The sequence below is a fragment of the Erpetoichthys calabaricus genome, chromosome 12 (assembly GCF_900747795.2).
Source record: "Erpetoichthys calabaricus chromosome 12, fErpCal1.3, whole genome shotgun sequence".
NCBI lineage: Eukaryota > Metazoa > Chordata > Cladistia > Polypteriformes > Polypteridae > Erpetoichthys > Erpetoichthys calabaricus.
The window spans coordinates 145,053,069-145,069,096 of record NC_041405.2 but is presented as its reverse complement, the minus strand read 5'-3'; the positions used below and the strand labels follow the sequence as shown (position 1 = coordinate 145,069,096).

The window sequence follows — 16,028 nt, the reverse complement described above, 5'->3', positions numbered from 1 at the left end:
TGGCCGAAATTATCGGCACCCCTGGAATTTTCCCAGAAAATGCACCATTTCTCCCAGAAAATTATTGCAATTACAAATGTTTTTGTATACACGTTTATTTCCTTTGTGTGCATTGGACCAACACAAAAAAACAGAAAAAAAGCCAAATCTGACATCATGTGAACTCCAAAAATGGGCCACACAAAATTATTGGCACCCTTTCAAAATTGTGGGTAAATCGTTTTATTTCAAGCATATGATGCTTGTTTGAACTCACCTGTAGCAAGAAACAGGTGCTGGCAATATAGCAGTCACACCTGGAGCCAGTTAAAATGGAGAAAAGTTGACTCAACCTTTCTGTTGTGTGTCTGAGTGTGCCACACTAAGCATGGAGAACAGAAAGAAGAGCAGAGAATTGTCTGAGGACTTGAGAACAAAAATTGTGGAAAAACAGCAACAATCTCAAGGCTACAAGTCCATCTCCAGAGATCTTCATGTTCCTTTGTCCACTGTGTGCAACATAATCAAGAAGTTCACAAGACATGGCACTGTAGCTAATCTCCCTAGACGTGGACGGAAGAGAAAAATTGATAAAAGACTGCAAAGAAGGATAGTGCGAATGGTGGATAAACAACCCCAATCAACGTCAAAACCTATTGAAGCTGTTCTGCAGACTCAGGGTGCAACAGTGTCGGCTCAAACTATCCGTTGACATCTGAACGAAATGAAACGCTATGGCAGGAGAGCCAGGAGGACCCCACTGCTGACACAGAAACATAAAAAAGCCAGAGTGGAGTTTGCCAAAATGTACTTGAGGAAGCCAAAATCCTACCGGGCAAACGTCTTGTGGACAGATGAGACCACGGTAGAGCTTTTTGGTAAAGCTCATCATTCTACTGTTTACAGAAAATAGAATGAGGCCTACGAAGAAAAGAACACAGTACCTACAGTCAAACATGGTGGAGGTTCTAAGATGTTTTGGGGATGTTTTGCTGCCTCTGGCACTGGATGCCTTGACTTTGTGCAAGGCATCATGAAATCTGAAGACTACCACAAGATATTGGGGCGCAATGTAGGGCCCAGTGTCAGAAAGCTGGATCTGCGTCAGAGGTCATGGGTGTTCCAACAGGACAATGACCCCAAACATACCTCTAAAAGCACCCAGAAATGGTTGAAGACAAAGCGCTGGAGAGTTCTGAAGTGGCCAGCAATGACTCCGGATCTAAATCCGACTGAACACTTATGGAGAGATCTCAAAATTGCTGTTGGGAGAAGGCGCCCTTCAAATCTGAGAAACCTTGAGCAGTTTGCGAAAGAAGAGTGGTCAGAAATTCCAGTTGAGAGGTGTAACAAGCTTGTTGATGGTTATAGGAAGCACTTGATTTCAGTTATTTTTTCCAAAGGGCGTGCAACTGAATATTAAGTTGAGGGTGCCAATAATTTTGTCCAGTCCGGTTTTTGAGTTTTGTGTGAAATGATGTCAGATTTGGCTTTTTTTTCTCTCTTTTTTTGTATTGTTCCAATGAACATAAAGGAAATAAACGTGTGTATACCAAAACATTTGTAATTGCAACAATTTTCTAGGAGAAATGGTGCATTTTCTGGGAAAATTCCAGGGGTGCCGATAATTTTGGCCATGACTGTAAATACAAAAGCAATTATATGAAATAAATGAAAATTTAACCTCACTTTACTTTTTAATAACATCTTTGCTTTTCACAATTGTAGATACCGTCGTTCTCAGCATATGGTATGCAGCAGCCATGTCCTGGATACGCATGCCACATTCATACTTTCAACAATTAATTCAAATTTACGCGAAAAAATACAAAATCACATGAAAATTCACATAGAGTTATAGCGCGGGTTGTTCACTGAATGCTAGCAACTAGCATACTGACGCTCGTGGGCAGTCGTGGCTTTGTCTCGAGAGAGGTAAAGAAGGGTAGTGCGCGGTGTTCTAGCATGCGAGTCATATTCCAAACAAAGGTCATATACCAAGCAAAATTTTTCAGGTCCAAACAGGATGTATACCGAGGTACCACTACATATTTTATATATGTATATATATATATATATATATATATATATATATACACACATACAGTACTGTACAAAAGTTTTAGGCAGGTGTGAAAAAATGCTGTAAACAAAGAATGCTTTCAAAAATGGAAGTGTTAATCATTTATTTTCATCAATCAACAAAATGCAGTGAATGAACAAAAGAGAAATCTAAATCAAATCAATATTTGGTGTGACCACCTTTGCCTTCAAAACAGCATCAGTTCTTCTAGGTACACTTACACACAGTTTTTGAAGGAACTCGGCTGGTAGGTTGTTCCAAACATCTTGGAGAACTAACCACAGATCTTCTGTGGATGTAGGCTTCCTCACATCCTTCTGTCTCTTCATGTAATCCCAGACACACTCGATGATGTTGAGATCAGGGCTCTGTGGGGGCCACATCATCACTTCCAGGACTTCTTGTTCTTCTTTATGCTGAAGATAGTTCTTAATGACTTTGGCTGTATGTTTGGGGTCGTTGTCCTGTGCAGAATAAATTTGGGGCCAATCATACGCCTCCCTGATGGTATTGCATGATGGATAAGTATCTGCCTGTATTTCTCAGCATTGAGAACACCATTAATCCTGACCAAATCTCCAACTCCATTTGCAGAAATGCAGCCCCAAACGTTCAAGGAACCTCCACCATGCTTCACTGTTGCCTGCAGACACTAATTATTGTGCCGCTCTCCAGCCCTTCGACGAACAAACTGCCTTGTGCTACAGCCAAATATTTCAAATTTTGACTCATCAGTCCAGAGCACCTGCTGCCATTTTTCTGCACCCCAGTTCCTATGTTTTCGTGACTCATACTTGAGTCGCTTGGCCTTGTTTCCACGTCGGAGGTATGGCTTTTTGGCTGCAACTCTTCCATGAAGACCACTTCTGGCCAGACTTCTCCAGACAGTAGATGGGTGTACCTGGGTCTCACTGGTTTCTGCCAGTTCTGAGCTGATGGCACTGCTGGACATCTTCCGATTTCGAAGGGTAATAAGCTTGATGTGTCTTTCATCTGCTGCAATAAGTTTCCTTGGTCGACCACTGCGTCTACGATCCTCAACTTTGCCCGTTTCTTTGTGCTTCTTCAAAAGAGCTTGAACAGCACATCTTGAAACCCCAGTCTGCTTTGAAATCTTTGTCTGGGAGAGACCTTGCTGATGCAGTAGAACTACCTTGTGTCTTGTTGCTGTGCTCAATCTCGCCATGACATGAAACTGTCTTCCACAACCTCACCTTGGTAGCACAGTTTGGCAGTTCCTCACCCAGTTTGAAGCCTCCTACACAGTTGTTTCTGTTTCAGTTAATGACTGTGTTTCAACCTCCGTGTGACATTGATGATCATTAGCACCTGTTTGGTAGAATTGGCTGATCAGACACCTGACTAGAATCCTACAAAATCCCTGACTTTGTTCAAGTGGACCGATAAGAATTGATGCTGGTTTGAAGGCAAAAGGTAGGAACACCAAATATTGATTTGATTTAGATTTGTCTTTTGTTCGCTCACTTTGCATTTTGTAAATTGATAACAATAAACAATCGTTATTTATATTTCTGAAAGCATTCTTTGTTTACAGCATTTTTTCACACCTGCCTAAAACTTTAGTACAGCACTGTATTATATATATATATATATATATATATATATATATATATATATATACACACACACACACACATACATACACTCATACACAAATACAGTGTTGGTGAGAAATTTTAGAACATATTTTTGTATAACTCTGAAAATGACATTATTTTTCAGTTTTTTTGTAACCTATATATTTTTTTTAAACCTCAGACAGTTCTTTATATCTTTTCTGTTTACCTTGAACTGCTTAACTTTCAATAAACACTGTAAAAATAAGGGTCTAAATTTTAACTGATAGTGTATATATGCTGCATGCTAGGTATACTTTCTATTTATTATTTATTGTATTATTGTCAACTGTTCTGAGGTGACATGCAAGTAAAAATTTCATTGTACTACGTGCACATTACAAAAAATATGACTTGGATTGACTTAAACTTATCCATAGGTAGCCTTTCACAATAATTTAAACTGGATCTGCACATGGAAAATGCAATTTAATATAGAAATTCTAACATATAAGCAAAAAGAGAATTATAATCAAAAGTTAGATCATGCTAACCAACAATAAACAACCTCTGGAAAGAATTTAGGAGTTTATATTGGTGTAACATCATCACTGCCTAAGAAATGTGCACAAGCAATTAAGAATATAAATGACACGTTGGGTTATACTCTAAAAACTGTTAACTACAGCAAAAATCAAGTGACATTATGCTCCGACTCTATGGTGCACCAGTGAGACTGTAGTCCTGCACGGAATTCCGGTCACCATGATACAAATAAGACACAGAAGCTCTAGAAGCTTGTGTAGAGACGCCTACCATATCCCAAGTTGTAAAATATATATTCTACCCTGAAAAGATACGAGAATTAAACCTCTTTAGCCTTTAACAGCATCAGAAAATTATGTCGGGGTGCAGTGTTATCAAGTCGGAATGTAACGTCAGAGTCTGTGCTTACTATCTACATGTGACAGAAAGCTGATTTGAGGATCGATGTGCGCGCTTCGATGTTTGATGAATGGTTCGATGTCATTAAGCAAAATGCCAACAAACAAATGCATTTGTGGTGCTTTTATATTCAAGCGTTGCGTATTCCCCATCACAATGACACGATACATTTTAAAGGTCTCACATACCATCTTCTGTGCCATCTGCAGGAGCACGTATCAAGTGAAGTATAAACCCGGCCTTAAGGATGCTGGTGGAAGTTACATTCAAGAACTAGTTTGAGAAGTAAAGGTTTGTGGAAAAAATGATCATGTCATGTAGTTAAGGAATAATCTTTAAGAGCTTTTAAAAAGTATGTAAATGAGATATTGGGACAACTTAGCCTTTAGTCAATCAAAAAATCTCAACGGACAAAATGGCCACTGCTCATTTTGTTATCCTTGAAAATTTAAAGTTAGATTACATTAAAACAAACGCTGGAAACCCCATCTATAGAATTATGGGGCCCCAAGTTATTTTGCTACATTAACTTTACTTAATAGTAGTAACAGTTAGGCCAAGTGTCCTGTCATTATTTGACCTTTCTATCTTTTACAGAATGATACAGGCAGTGAGCATACAAGGAGCAGAGTAAACAGGACAGACTCTGCCTCATTAAAAAGGCCATTCTGGATGTATAAGATACCCTAGCTCTGACATTAACCACATTTAAATGTATATTTATTTAACTGACACTTTAATTAGTGATATATAAATCACAATGGTGCAATTGTTTCAGTGTTTGTGCAGCTGTGCCCTTGGCAGGGTTACTGACTTTCCCAGGTTCAAACAGCCAAAGTCAGTGGCAGGGATTGAATCAGCAACCTTGAAATTTACAGAGCAATACCTTAGACACCGGTTTCTGGGCAAGCACATTAATATGCGAGAGCAATCTCTATATACCATATTTCGCAATTTCTTAAGACCTTGTTATCTTTTTTTTTATTTCATTTTAGTTTTTTTCTTGTTACATTAGTGTTTAACTTTCCTACACAATTACATCCAAAAGTGGAAACTACAAATTATTTTGCCTGTTATAAATGTTGCTTATAACAATTTGCCAACACCTACCAAAGTATATATAACCAACAAAAGTATTTCTTGTTTATGTCTCTGACCATCTATCTTATCACTAAAACTATAAAATATGACCTTGAGCTTCTACTAATATAGCTGAACTACACCGGCTTGAGCTGGCCACTTGAGCTTCTGTCAGATTTTTAAAGATAACAACAAACTAATATTTGTTCAAGTATTTCAAGTGTTTTAAACTGTTGAAACAATTGAATACAACTTTATTAATCCAACTTTATGTAATCCATGCCAATAAAGCTCATTTAAATTTGAATATCAGACTAACAGGCTGTTGCATGTTTGTCAGTTGGTTTGCTTATGCCCTCATATTTCATATAAAATTTTTCCTACCTTGAGTGTGGCACAGGCTGTATAGTTAACATTGGGCAGAATCTCCACAGGTTCTTTGAACATGACTCGGAAGGTATTAGATGAGCCATCACAGCTGAAGCCAGTGTCGTTTTGACCTAGGATGGTGTTGCTGTCTGTGTGGATGATCTGAACAAGAGAGAGCAAGGACACAAACTAACATTAATGAACAGAACAAAGAAGACATGTGAAGTGGGAGCCATTTCAAGCTTGAAATGGCAAAAGGCAGCTTGTGGATTGAGACAACTATACCTGAAGGGCAAGTGTACAGGACAGAGATGCAATTATGAAATTATTCTCTAAAGAACCTTGTTAACTAACTTGTATCTTTGAGAGGAAGCACACTCATAACACAGAATATAAAACTGATGGATGCAACATCACAATACTAATTGTACAATATGCTTAAATGACAGTGACATTGATTTTTGTTTTATCAGTTCTGTATCTTAAAGGCAGCTGGCTTCTAAGAAATAAGCAGCAGGGTTTTGCTTAGTGGAGCACACTGAAAACAATGGCAGAAACCACTTTTTAAAAAATATTTCGACAAGCAAACATTTGCTTATGAAGTGTCAGTTATTCTCATCATGTAAACAGAGGCCGCAACTCACCTGTATATTGACTTGGTAATCTGTGGGGCCATGGATTGAGCCATACAAACCAAATCCTACAATAAATATTCGTCGATTTACAGAAAACCTGCAGGACAGGAAGGACAGACAGAAATGTTTAATTCCAGACTCTCTATGCTGTTCTAATGTTATGTGCTTAAGATGAGTTCAGCACCAAGGCCTCATTTATACTAGGCTTTCAAAGCTATTATAAATTACATTTGGTGGAACGGACAGATTTTTAACATACATGTAAGTGTTGCAACAGTTACATAATGACTGATTACAATAGTGGTTGCTTGTTGTGTGCACATGGAAATGCTAACATTTCACAGAAGACAACGAGGCATTGCTTTTACCTCCTTGAAAAATCTGTTGACACTAATTGAATGCTTGAAAGTTGGATAACAGCATACTATTAACTAGCAAATGTCCTGCTTTTGCACTGTGAATGTCTTGAGTAATGGGGTGTTAGCACAGGAGTAGCTGCCATTCTCTTACTCACTCACTCTCTCAAATGACACACTGTAAAGAAATGGTGCTTACTGCTGCACAATCTCACAACAGCAGCAGATTACCATCATATAAGATCTTCTGCATAACCAAGAGACTGACGTAATGTGATCATAAGGGGTCCAACGTCACAGAATAAAGACTTTGACCTTTCCCCAAGGAACATTTCATACTGAAGATATAAATAGTAAGAACATAAATCATAAATGGATAACATATATGCATTAACATGACATCAGTGTTTGGATGATATATTTCTGAAGTCGAGTTTAAACGCCCATAAAAGCCACATGAACCAACAACGGCAGTAAAAAATGGACACAGCTCAGATCACCTTTCAGACAAGCTGGGGCCTTCACATACCGGATGCGGTCACTGGTCCCGCTGTAACCCCAACGGCTCTCCACCTGTAGAAAGCGGTTGATGCTGCACTCCTTGCCTCTCAGGCAGCATCGCGGCCGATCAATGAACTCCACTCTGGGCTTGGGGTTCACTGTGAAGTGGAGAAATAGGCTAACCACTTCCCGGTCTGTCAGGATGCCAGACTGAGCAGGACCTACATCATGAAGTTGAGATAGCGTCAGCACAAAAAGGCAGCAACCCTCTCCCCAGACAAGCACCTTCATGACTGACTCACCACTCACCTGCTGCAAACTCCTCAATTGTCATCAGTGGGAAGCGAATGAGAGAAAGTGCTTTGCCCAGTACCCGACGCTTGTTCTCTGGCGTCACTGGCAGCTGCTGCCGCTGAGATTCGGCCTCTGACCAGCGCACTACAGCATTGAACAGCCGGATCTCACGGATCCCAAGGGTGTCCCTCTCAAGGACAGCCATCAGTGTATCTGAAGTGAGGAGCACACATTAATCACAATAAAGCCTCTCATGGAAAAAGAAACTCACCAAACTGCAAACATTATACTTAGTTCTCACATGAGAAAAGGTGTTTTATTACCAAAGAAATGTTTATAGACTTTATTTTTTGATAACTGAATCGAGCCATTGTGGGTATTAGCTTAGCTGGTACTCTTGATCCATCATTAAACCCACTGAACATTAAAGAATGACGTTTCAAATTATTTACAATGTGCTTAGGAGTCCTCATACAAGAAAAACACACATTTAATTTTTTTCCCCCTTTTAGCTCCAGTTTTGCCCTTTAATTGAATTATAGAAGTATTGGTACATCCAAAAAATGATGTGATAAAAACAATTCATTTTCTGTCTTATACAAAATGTAGGTGAATTGGTCTCATAAAAATAATTTACTGTCTTAGTCTCATAGCAACTGAAATAAACAAATTTTTCATGTGACAAAACAAATACACAAACTAAGTGAAATGAGTTGAATTGTACAGCTAAAGAGCGCCAAAGTAGACAGGCAGGCCATCATATTTCATAACAGTTGTGAATTCAGTATGGATAAGTTGAAAATCAGTGTCAAATATCACTGTGTTTATTTTGTTCCATATGGAAAGTAGAAAAATACATTCAAATGTGTAATCTGAACAGAAATCACAAAGGATGTCCAAAGCCAACCAGTGTCTTCTCAGATTTCGGTCCCCATGTTTTTCACACATAGGGAACAAAAAAAAAATTCACTTATTGCATGTATGATGGGAGCCCCCAGTTAATTATTTATAAGAACAAAAAAAATTAACTTTTAGAATCGATGAGAAATTACTAATAGCAGTGTTTCCCTTTTTAATACCTTATCCTGAAAGTCACTGACAACTTTTCTCCATCCAGCTAAACTTTCTTAAATTCCACAACCAAGTTTGATTTATTTACGTCATCATTTAATTGTATTTCAAACACATACCAACTTGTTTTCAAAAGCCTCTTTGTCTGACGTGATTATTAAAGGAATCTTGGATTGTATTTCAGCCACATTCAGAGCACTCACCTTCACCACAGTACACAGCAGAAGGCACACGGCTTGCTGGAGGAGCAGTTAACTGAGGTCACATTGACTTGGATGTTTGTTATGCTAAAGACTGGGGATCCCTGCAATTTTACTGATCAAAACTGGAGTTATTTTCCTTTGTATATTTTATGTTTAAAAGTCTGTACATATCTACACTTCTGAACAGACTAATAATTGCTTTTAAGGTGTTAGAAAACCTCTCCATTTATGGCACCCCTTATTTTTTAATACTGGAGCTTATCAGTGATACATAAGTAACTGCAAAATGAAGCTGATATAAGATTGTTGACAGGTTGGCTTACTACAAATACAGAAAATAAAGACTGTTATAACCTAAAACACTACTAGTCAAAAGTTTTAAAAGACCATCATCTTTCAAGTTTTTATTGTAATTTGGATCATTCACGTCCAGTAAATAACTGTAAGTGGTACAAAGGTTAGCAGTAAACTGCTAGAGGTTAAAAAAAAAAAAAAGGTTAGCAAAAAGTGAAAAATTATGTAATTTTCAGAGTTATACAAAAAGCCTTTTTTAATGAATGAATAATGGGTTAACAACCTACAGCTTTTCTGAAGCAATGGAAGTTAAAGAAGCCTTGAAAACTGAATCAAACAATTTCTATGTGTGTCCTAAATTTTGTTGATAACTAATAAACCTCTTGTTCTTATAAAATCAGAGTTGTACTAATCTGTGCGTTACTACACCCTCTGAAGCATTATTTGGACAATACTTCACAGTATATTGCTATCAATAATGGTGATAAAAGGGCAGCTAACAAAGAAAGACAGACTATTATAACCCTAAGTGTAGGTCTTTCCTTTAGAGAAACTGCAAAGACAGCTAAATAAGGTGTTTCCTACACCATCAATGCGAACTTGGAAACTGGAAAAAAACTTGCCAGTAACAATTCTGGCAGTCCCATAGCTACAGCAGAATCAGAAGACAAGTTCCAGAGAGTCAACAACTTGCATGATAGGCACCTCACAGGACAACTCCTGTGCAGAATTTATATCTCCAATAATTTATTTGTTCTATGATTTACTTTCAAGGTACATTGAGACCGGTGGTGCCTGGGCTAATCAAGCCTCTGTTTCTGATTTTACAATTTTTTAACAATTGCTTTCTTTCTTCCATTCAACCTGTCAAAACTGCAGTTGGTCTGTCCGCTATGGGAAATGGACGTCTGAGGTGGAACTCCGTTAGCAGCGGTGTTATTTTTTCGATTTTTTAAAAATAATTCCGAGGTATCCTGTATTTAGTCAACCCGTGTTGGGGGGGTTAGTGTTTGGGGCTGGTGGGTTTGGGTTGGTTCAATTACAGTATATACAAGCATATATAAGCATGAGTGGTAGACGAAAGACTCCAAAAAACAGGAAAAGACAACTAAAGCTTCATCCAAATCTAAACAGACAAGTTCAAGCTCAAGGTATGGCCTTGCCAGAGACTGACCTGGAATAGATAGGCAAAAACACAGATTTCCCGGGACTTGACTCTGCTGTATCATCCCCAGCCAAGAGCAAAAGTGGGAGTGAATGTGCAAGTGATTCGGGTCGGGATAATTTGCCAATTCCAGAAGGCTCAGTAAAACTGAAAAAGGCTTTTCCTTTCCGCGTTGTCATCTACCCCTCGTGAGCCAATAACATCAGCTGCAACTGGGCTTGCTATTTCACCCGCAGAGTTTGGGGAAGACTAAAATGATCTATCTGAGCTGAAGGCAATGTCCACCACTCAAATTAGTCAAAATTGTCAAATTAGCTCAAGGATAATATAAAGAAGGATATAAATGATATAAGGAAAGAAATAAAGGATGTACACAAGACAAACGAGAAGCTGCTTCATGAAAATAACCACTTTTCATTCTCGCAGTCGCATTCAGAATCAATCCATACAACCCCATCTGACATAAAGACGCGCTATAGGTCTGCAGTGTACCACGATGCATACTACCGACCCCACCCCCCAAAAGGGTTCTGACACACAAACGCTGGCGAAGCTGCCTTCTTCGTATCTCACCGTCACTTGAAATCAGCAGTTCTTAGCATTGCACCACGCAAGCTGTCGTATCAACCACCAACTGTAACTTGCTTTCTTTATTCTTCGGTTATAGCCTTGAATAAAAGTGCACTTTTATTTATGTGAAAACAGCTGTGTCAGATGGGGTTGTATGGATTGGTTCTGAATGCGACTGCGAGAATGAAAAGTGAATTTAAAAAAAAAAAAAAAAAGCTAACCTTTACCAGTATCATAAGTTACACCGGCTGTTACAGACTGAAATCAAATTTATGTTGTTATTCTAAAATTGTAAGAATAAGAGCAGTTCACTTCTCGAAGTGGAGCCGTGCGGGATCGAACTCGCCACCCTCTGATTCCCAGTCAGGAGCTGATACCATTACGCCACCGCGGCGGTTGTAGTAAGACTGTCAATGTGGCATGCTAACGCGGCTTTTTTTTTTTTTTGTGCAGTTATATTTTTGAATAAAAGCGCACATGTTCTCTTATTTGTACCTTTTGTGAAAGTGTTTCTTTGATATATGGACTTCAGGCTTCATACGTTATATAGTTTATGCCTACATTTTGTCATTTACTATTAGAATATGAAAAACGTTTCTGTTTTAAAAATGTGTTTGCACAGACTACTATAGAAACGGAACACACATGAAATGCGTGTATTCCAAATAAGGCTATATTATTTCCACTCTAAAACTCCACTTCAATCCCACATAATCAAATCAAGGCAAGCCATGTGCTAGGAGAAATTCGTTCTAAGTCGGTGGGGGGATGGAATAGCTGGCTGCTAGTAGGTTGTGTTTATCAGCACATTTAGATGACAAAGGACTCTGGCGGAGAGGTGCAAACGGATTTAAGACGCGATTTAAGGTGGGACGGATTTACGAGTTTTTTCGTAGGCTCTGGTAATTCTAGTGTTAATGCAATATATTCACCCACAAAGTCTAAGACCCTGGAGATATTATTATCATTCGATGCAGAAAAAGCATTTGATATGGTTGAATGGAACTATCTTTTCAACACATTTGGGTTTGATCTAAACATATGTGAATGGATTAAACTGCTGTATACCAGACCAGAAGATTCAGTTTGCATTAACATTATTTCAGACTACTTCAAACTAGAATGTGGTACTAGACAAGAATGTCCCTTGTCACCACTGCTTTCTGCAATCGCTATAGAGCCACTGGCAGTTCACTGTCGAAATGCTTATGAGATAAAGGGGATTATCAGAAAAGGACTTGAACAGAAAATTCCACTATATGCAGATGATATGGTACTAGCTATATCAGATCCACAAAATACTGTGCCTGCAGTCCTAACAGCACTAACAGAATTTCAAAAGATTTCCAGTCTCTGAATTAGTTTGAATAAAAGTGTACTCTTTCCAGTGAACTCTCCTGCACACAATATTAGATTGGACACCTTCCCTTTTATCATCGCAGATCAGTTTAAATACCTAGGGTAAATATCACAAGTAAACATAAAGCTCTTTATCAACAAAAGTTTGCTGTCTGCTTGGAAAAATTTAAGCAAGATTTACATATATGGTCTACCCTTCATCTCACTTTAGCTGGAAGAATTAACATTGTTAAGATGAATATCCTTCCTAAGCTTCTTTTTCTATTTCAAAGTACAGTAATCCCTCGCTACTTCGCGGTTCACTTTTTGCGGATTCACGACTTCGCGGGTTTTTAAATACAAGTGATTGCCCGCCTATCGCGGAAGTTATGTTCCAGACCCATCAGCAACAGGAGAAAATCCGTGATATAGAAAGACCATATAAATAAACATTTTTTTAGTTTAAGCCTTAAAATACCCATCCCACATGCTTTAAACACATGTAAACTTATAAAACACACTTTGTTAACACATATGATATGTGGATGTCGGGCTAAGGATATGAGTAACATCTCACTATTATAAAACATTTTAACTTCACGCAAGACAAGACAGTGAGACAGGAAAATTGGTGATGTACACCTAAAAGCCTGATTGTACAGGCTTTTAAATTATTGACACGCAGAGCGACAAGCAGCACAAACCCAGCACAAAGTCCACTTCTCCTTAGCGTTCATTCAGCTCCCCACCCCCTTGACAATGCGAAGTGGCAGGAGCATACTGCGCTTCCGGGGAGGGGGGGTTTGAGCGAAGGTGCGTTCAGCTCTCACACACCCACACACACACACACACACTCCTCGAGCAGAGCGACAAGCAGGCATTTTGGCAGAAGCAGCACAAAGTCCATTTCTGCTCAGCGTGAGTTCAGCTGCCCCCCTTCACAAAGCGAGTGCAGACACATTGACGTCTGATCGCTGCGTGCAGGCAGTGTGCAGTGTTGGTCTGAGGTGTTTAAGAATGTAGAAAGTGTTTAAGAGTATAGGAAGTGTTTATAAGAGCGTGGGAAAGGTTAACAAGAGAGTGAGAAAGGTTTATAAGAGTGTGGGAAGGGTTTATAAAGCCTTAAAATATGTATAAATAATAAAATAAATATAGGTCGCTACTTCGCGGATTTCACCTATCGCGGGGGGGCTCTGGAACGTAACCCCCGCGATAGGTGAGGGATTACTGTATTCCAATATACAACAACAAATCATTTTTTAAGAAGTTAGATTCAATCATAACCTCATTTATTTGGAATTCAAAACATCCACGTATCCAAAGGATGAACTTACAAAGACCTAAGGCAGAAGGTGGCATGGCTCTACCTAACTTTCAATTTTATTACTGGGCGGCAAACATACAAACTATAAAAACCTGGACATGGACAGAAATAGACGAACATACACAGGCTTGTTCCGCAATAGAAATAAAATCCTGCAGAACTTCTTTATATTCCTTGCTTTGTACCCCAGTAAATACAAGTTATCGCCAATATACTAATAACCCAAATGTGCTTCATTCAATCAGAATATGGAACCAATGCAGGAAGTACTTTAAGATAAAGAAGCTTTTATCTGTGCCACCTTTGCACGAGAACCACCTTTTTCCTCCCTCTCAAACGTACGCAGCTTTTAAAGTCTGGAAAACATTCGGGATTAAATCACTTAGAGATCTGTATGTACATAGACAATGTGTTCACATCCTATGAACAATTACACTCCAAATTTAACTTTCCAGCAACACATTTCTTTCACTACCTCCAAATTAGAAACTTTGTTAAACAAAACCTACCCAACTTTCCTCACCTCCCACCTACTGTACTTCTACTCTGGGAAAAATATTGACCACTCTGGAGGACTCGGACAGCATTTCTGTAATATATAAAACCATTTTAAAGTCCCTACATTTCAAAAATCCCATAGTACATTGGGAAAAGGATCTCTCACTCAACATTTCTGAACAGAAATAGAAGGCAGCAATGCACAGAATTCACTCGAGCTCCATATGCGCAAAGTATACTATCATTCAACTTAAAATCATCTATCAAACACATCTATCTTGTTTACAATTGTCCAAAATGTTTCCAGGGTAAGATCCAACCTGCGAACGTTGCAATCAAGTTCCCACCTCACTGGGCCACATGTTTTGGGAGTGCACCAAATTAACATCATTTTGGACCAAAATCTTTAAATGCCTTTCAGACAGTCTGGGTGACAAAATCTCTACTAATCCATTAACAGATGTGTTTGGTGTACTCCCAGATGGGCTTAAAGTGGAGAAGGACAAACAGACTGATTGCCTTGTCTAATCTTGTTCTACTGGAAGAATCCTAACACTCCACTTTTCAGTCAGTGGGTAACTAATGTTACATACTAGTTGAAATTGGAAAAAAATAAATACTCACTTAGAGGATCTGTGCAAAACTTTTTAAAAACCTGGCAGGACCTAATTAATAACATTTTAGAATAAGCATTACATTGAGGAAGCTGATTCTCTTCCCCTTTTTATTCTACTTATTTCAAAGTTTCACTATGATGGCCTAGCTCTCTTTCTCATGGGTGGGGTTTGACTTGACTTGCTTGTATGGAATGTAGTTTGATTTTAATAAATTCAATAAAATGTAAAAAAAATTAAAAAAAAAAAAAAGAAGAAAAAAAAACTGCAGCTTGAAGTCTTTTCTTACGAATTCTAAGTGACACATGCTTACTGGGACCACTGTTAATCTGTGACTGAAGCTAATGTCTTGTGAAACTTCTCTTCTCATTCTGTTGTAGATTTGGGTAAATTTTTTATAATTCTGAAAAAGACATTCTTTTCCAGTCTTTGGTGACCATACCTCCTTTTTAACATTGGCCAGTTTACAGTGTTTGCCTCGCAGTTAGGAGACCCGGGTTCGCTTCCCGGGTCCTCCCTGCGTGGAGTTTGATGTTCTCCTCGTGTCTGCGTGGGTTTCCTCCGGGTGCTCCGGTTTCCTCCCACAGTCCAAAGACATGCAGGTTAGGTGGACTGGCAATTCTAAACTGTCCCTAGTATGTGATTGGTGTGTGTGGGTGTGTATGTGCCCTGCGATGGGCTGGCGCCCTGCCCGAGATTTGTTTCCTGCCTTGCACCCTGTGTTGGCTGGGATTGGCTCCAGCAGACCCCCGTGACCCTGTAGTTAGGATATAGCGGGTTGGATAATGGACAGTTTACAGTGTACCTTTGCATTATTTCAGGTTATTCACTAAACTCGAGCTTCTTAAATTTCAAGGGAAAATGGGGGTGCTCTAAACTTTTAACAAGAAAAGTATGTGTGTGTGCGTTTAATTATCGATATAAAGAAGATCCAAATAAAGTAGTCCATTTTTTGGAGAAGCAAATGGAGTCCAAGAATTCAAACCCTGTTCTAGACTGGGGAAATTAAACAAGTCAAGTAATTTGACGTTTTTTTTTTTTTTTTTTGTTCAATATTTTTATTTTACCAATAAACCATTAAAAGAAAAAAAAACATATAAACTGTGCTTGATAAATTGATAATACAGTGAGT

The 16,028-nt window shown here is 38.7% G+C and overlaps 1 protein-coding gene across 1 annotated transcript in view; it reads right to left on the bottom strand.

Annotated features, from left to right (window-relative positions):
- The window catches only part of LOC114662800 (BTB/POZ domain-containing protein 2), a 37,304-nt gene that overhangs the window by 3,792 nt on the left and 17,484 nt on the right, over positions 1–16,028 (bottom strand). Inside the window, exons 5-8 of the mRNA XM_028816473.2 lie at positions 7,835–8,032; positions 7,554–7,746; positions 6,678–6,765; positions 6,049–6,195 (exon numbers count right to left, since the gene is read on the bottom strand). Of these exons, the coding sequence (XP_028672306.2) occupies positions 6,049–6,195; positions 6,678–6,765; positions 7,554–7,746; positions 7,835–8,032 (626 nt within the window). The remainder of the gene's footprint in view (positions 1–6,048; positions 6,196–6,677; positions 6,766–7,553; positions 7,747–7,834; positions 8,033–16,028) is intronic.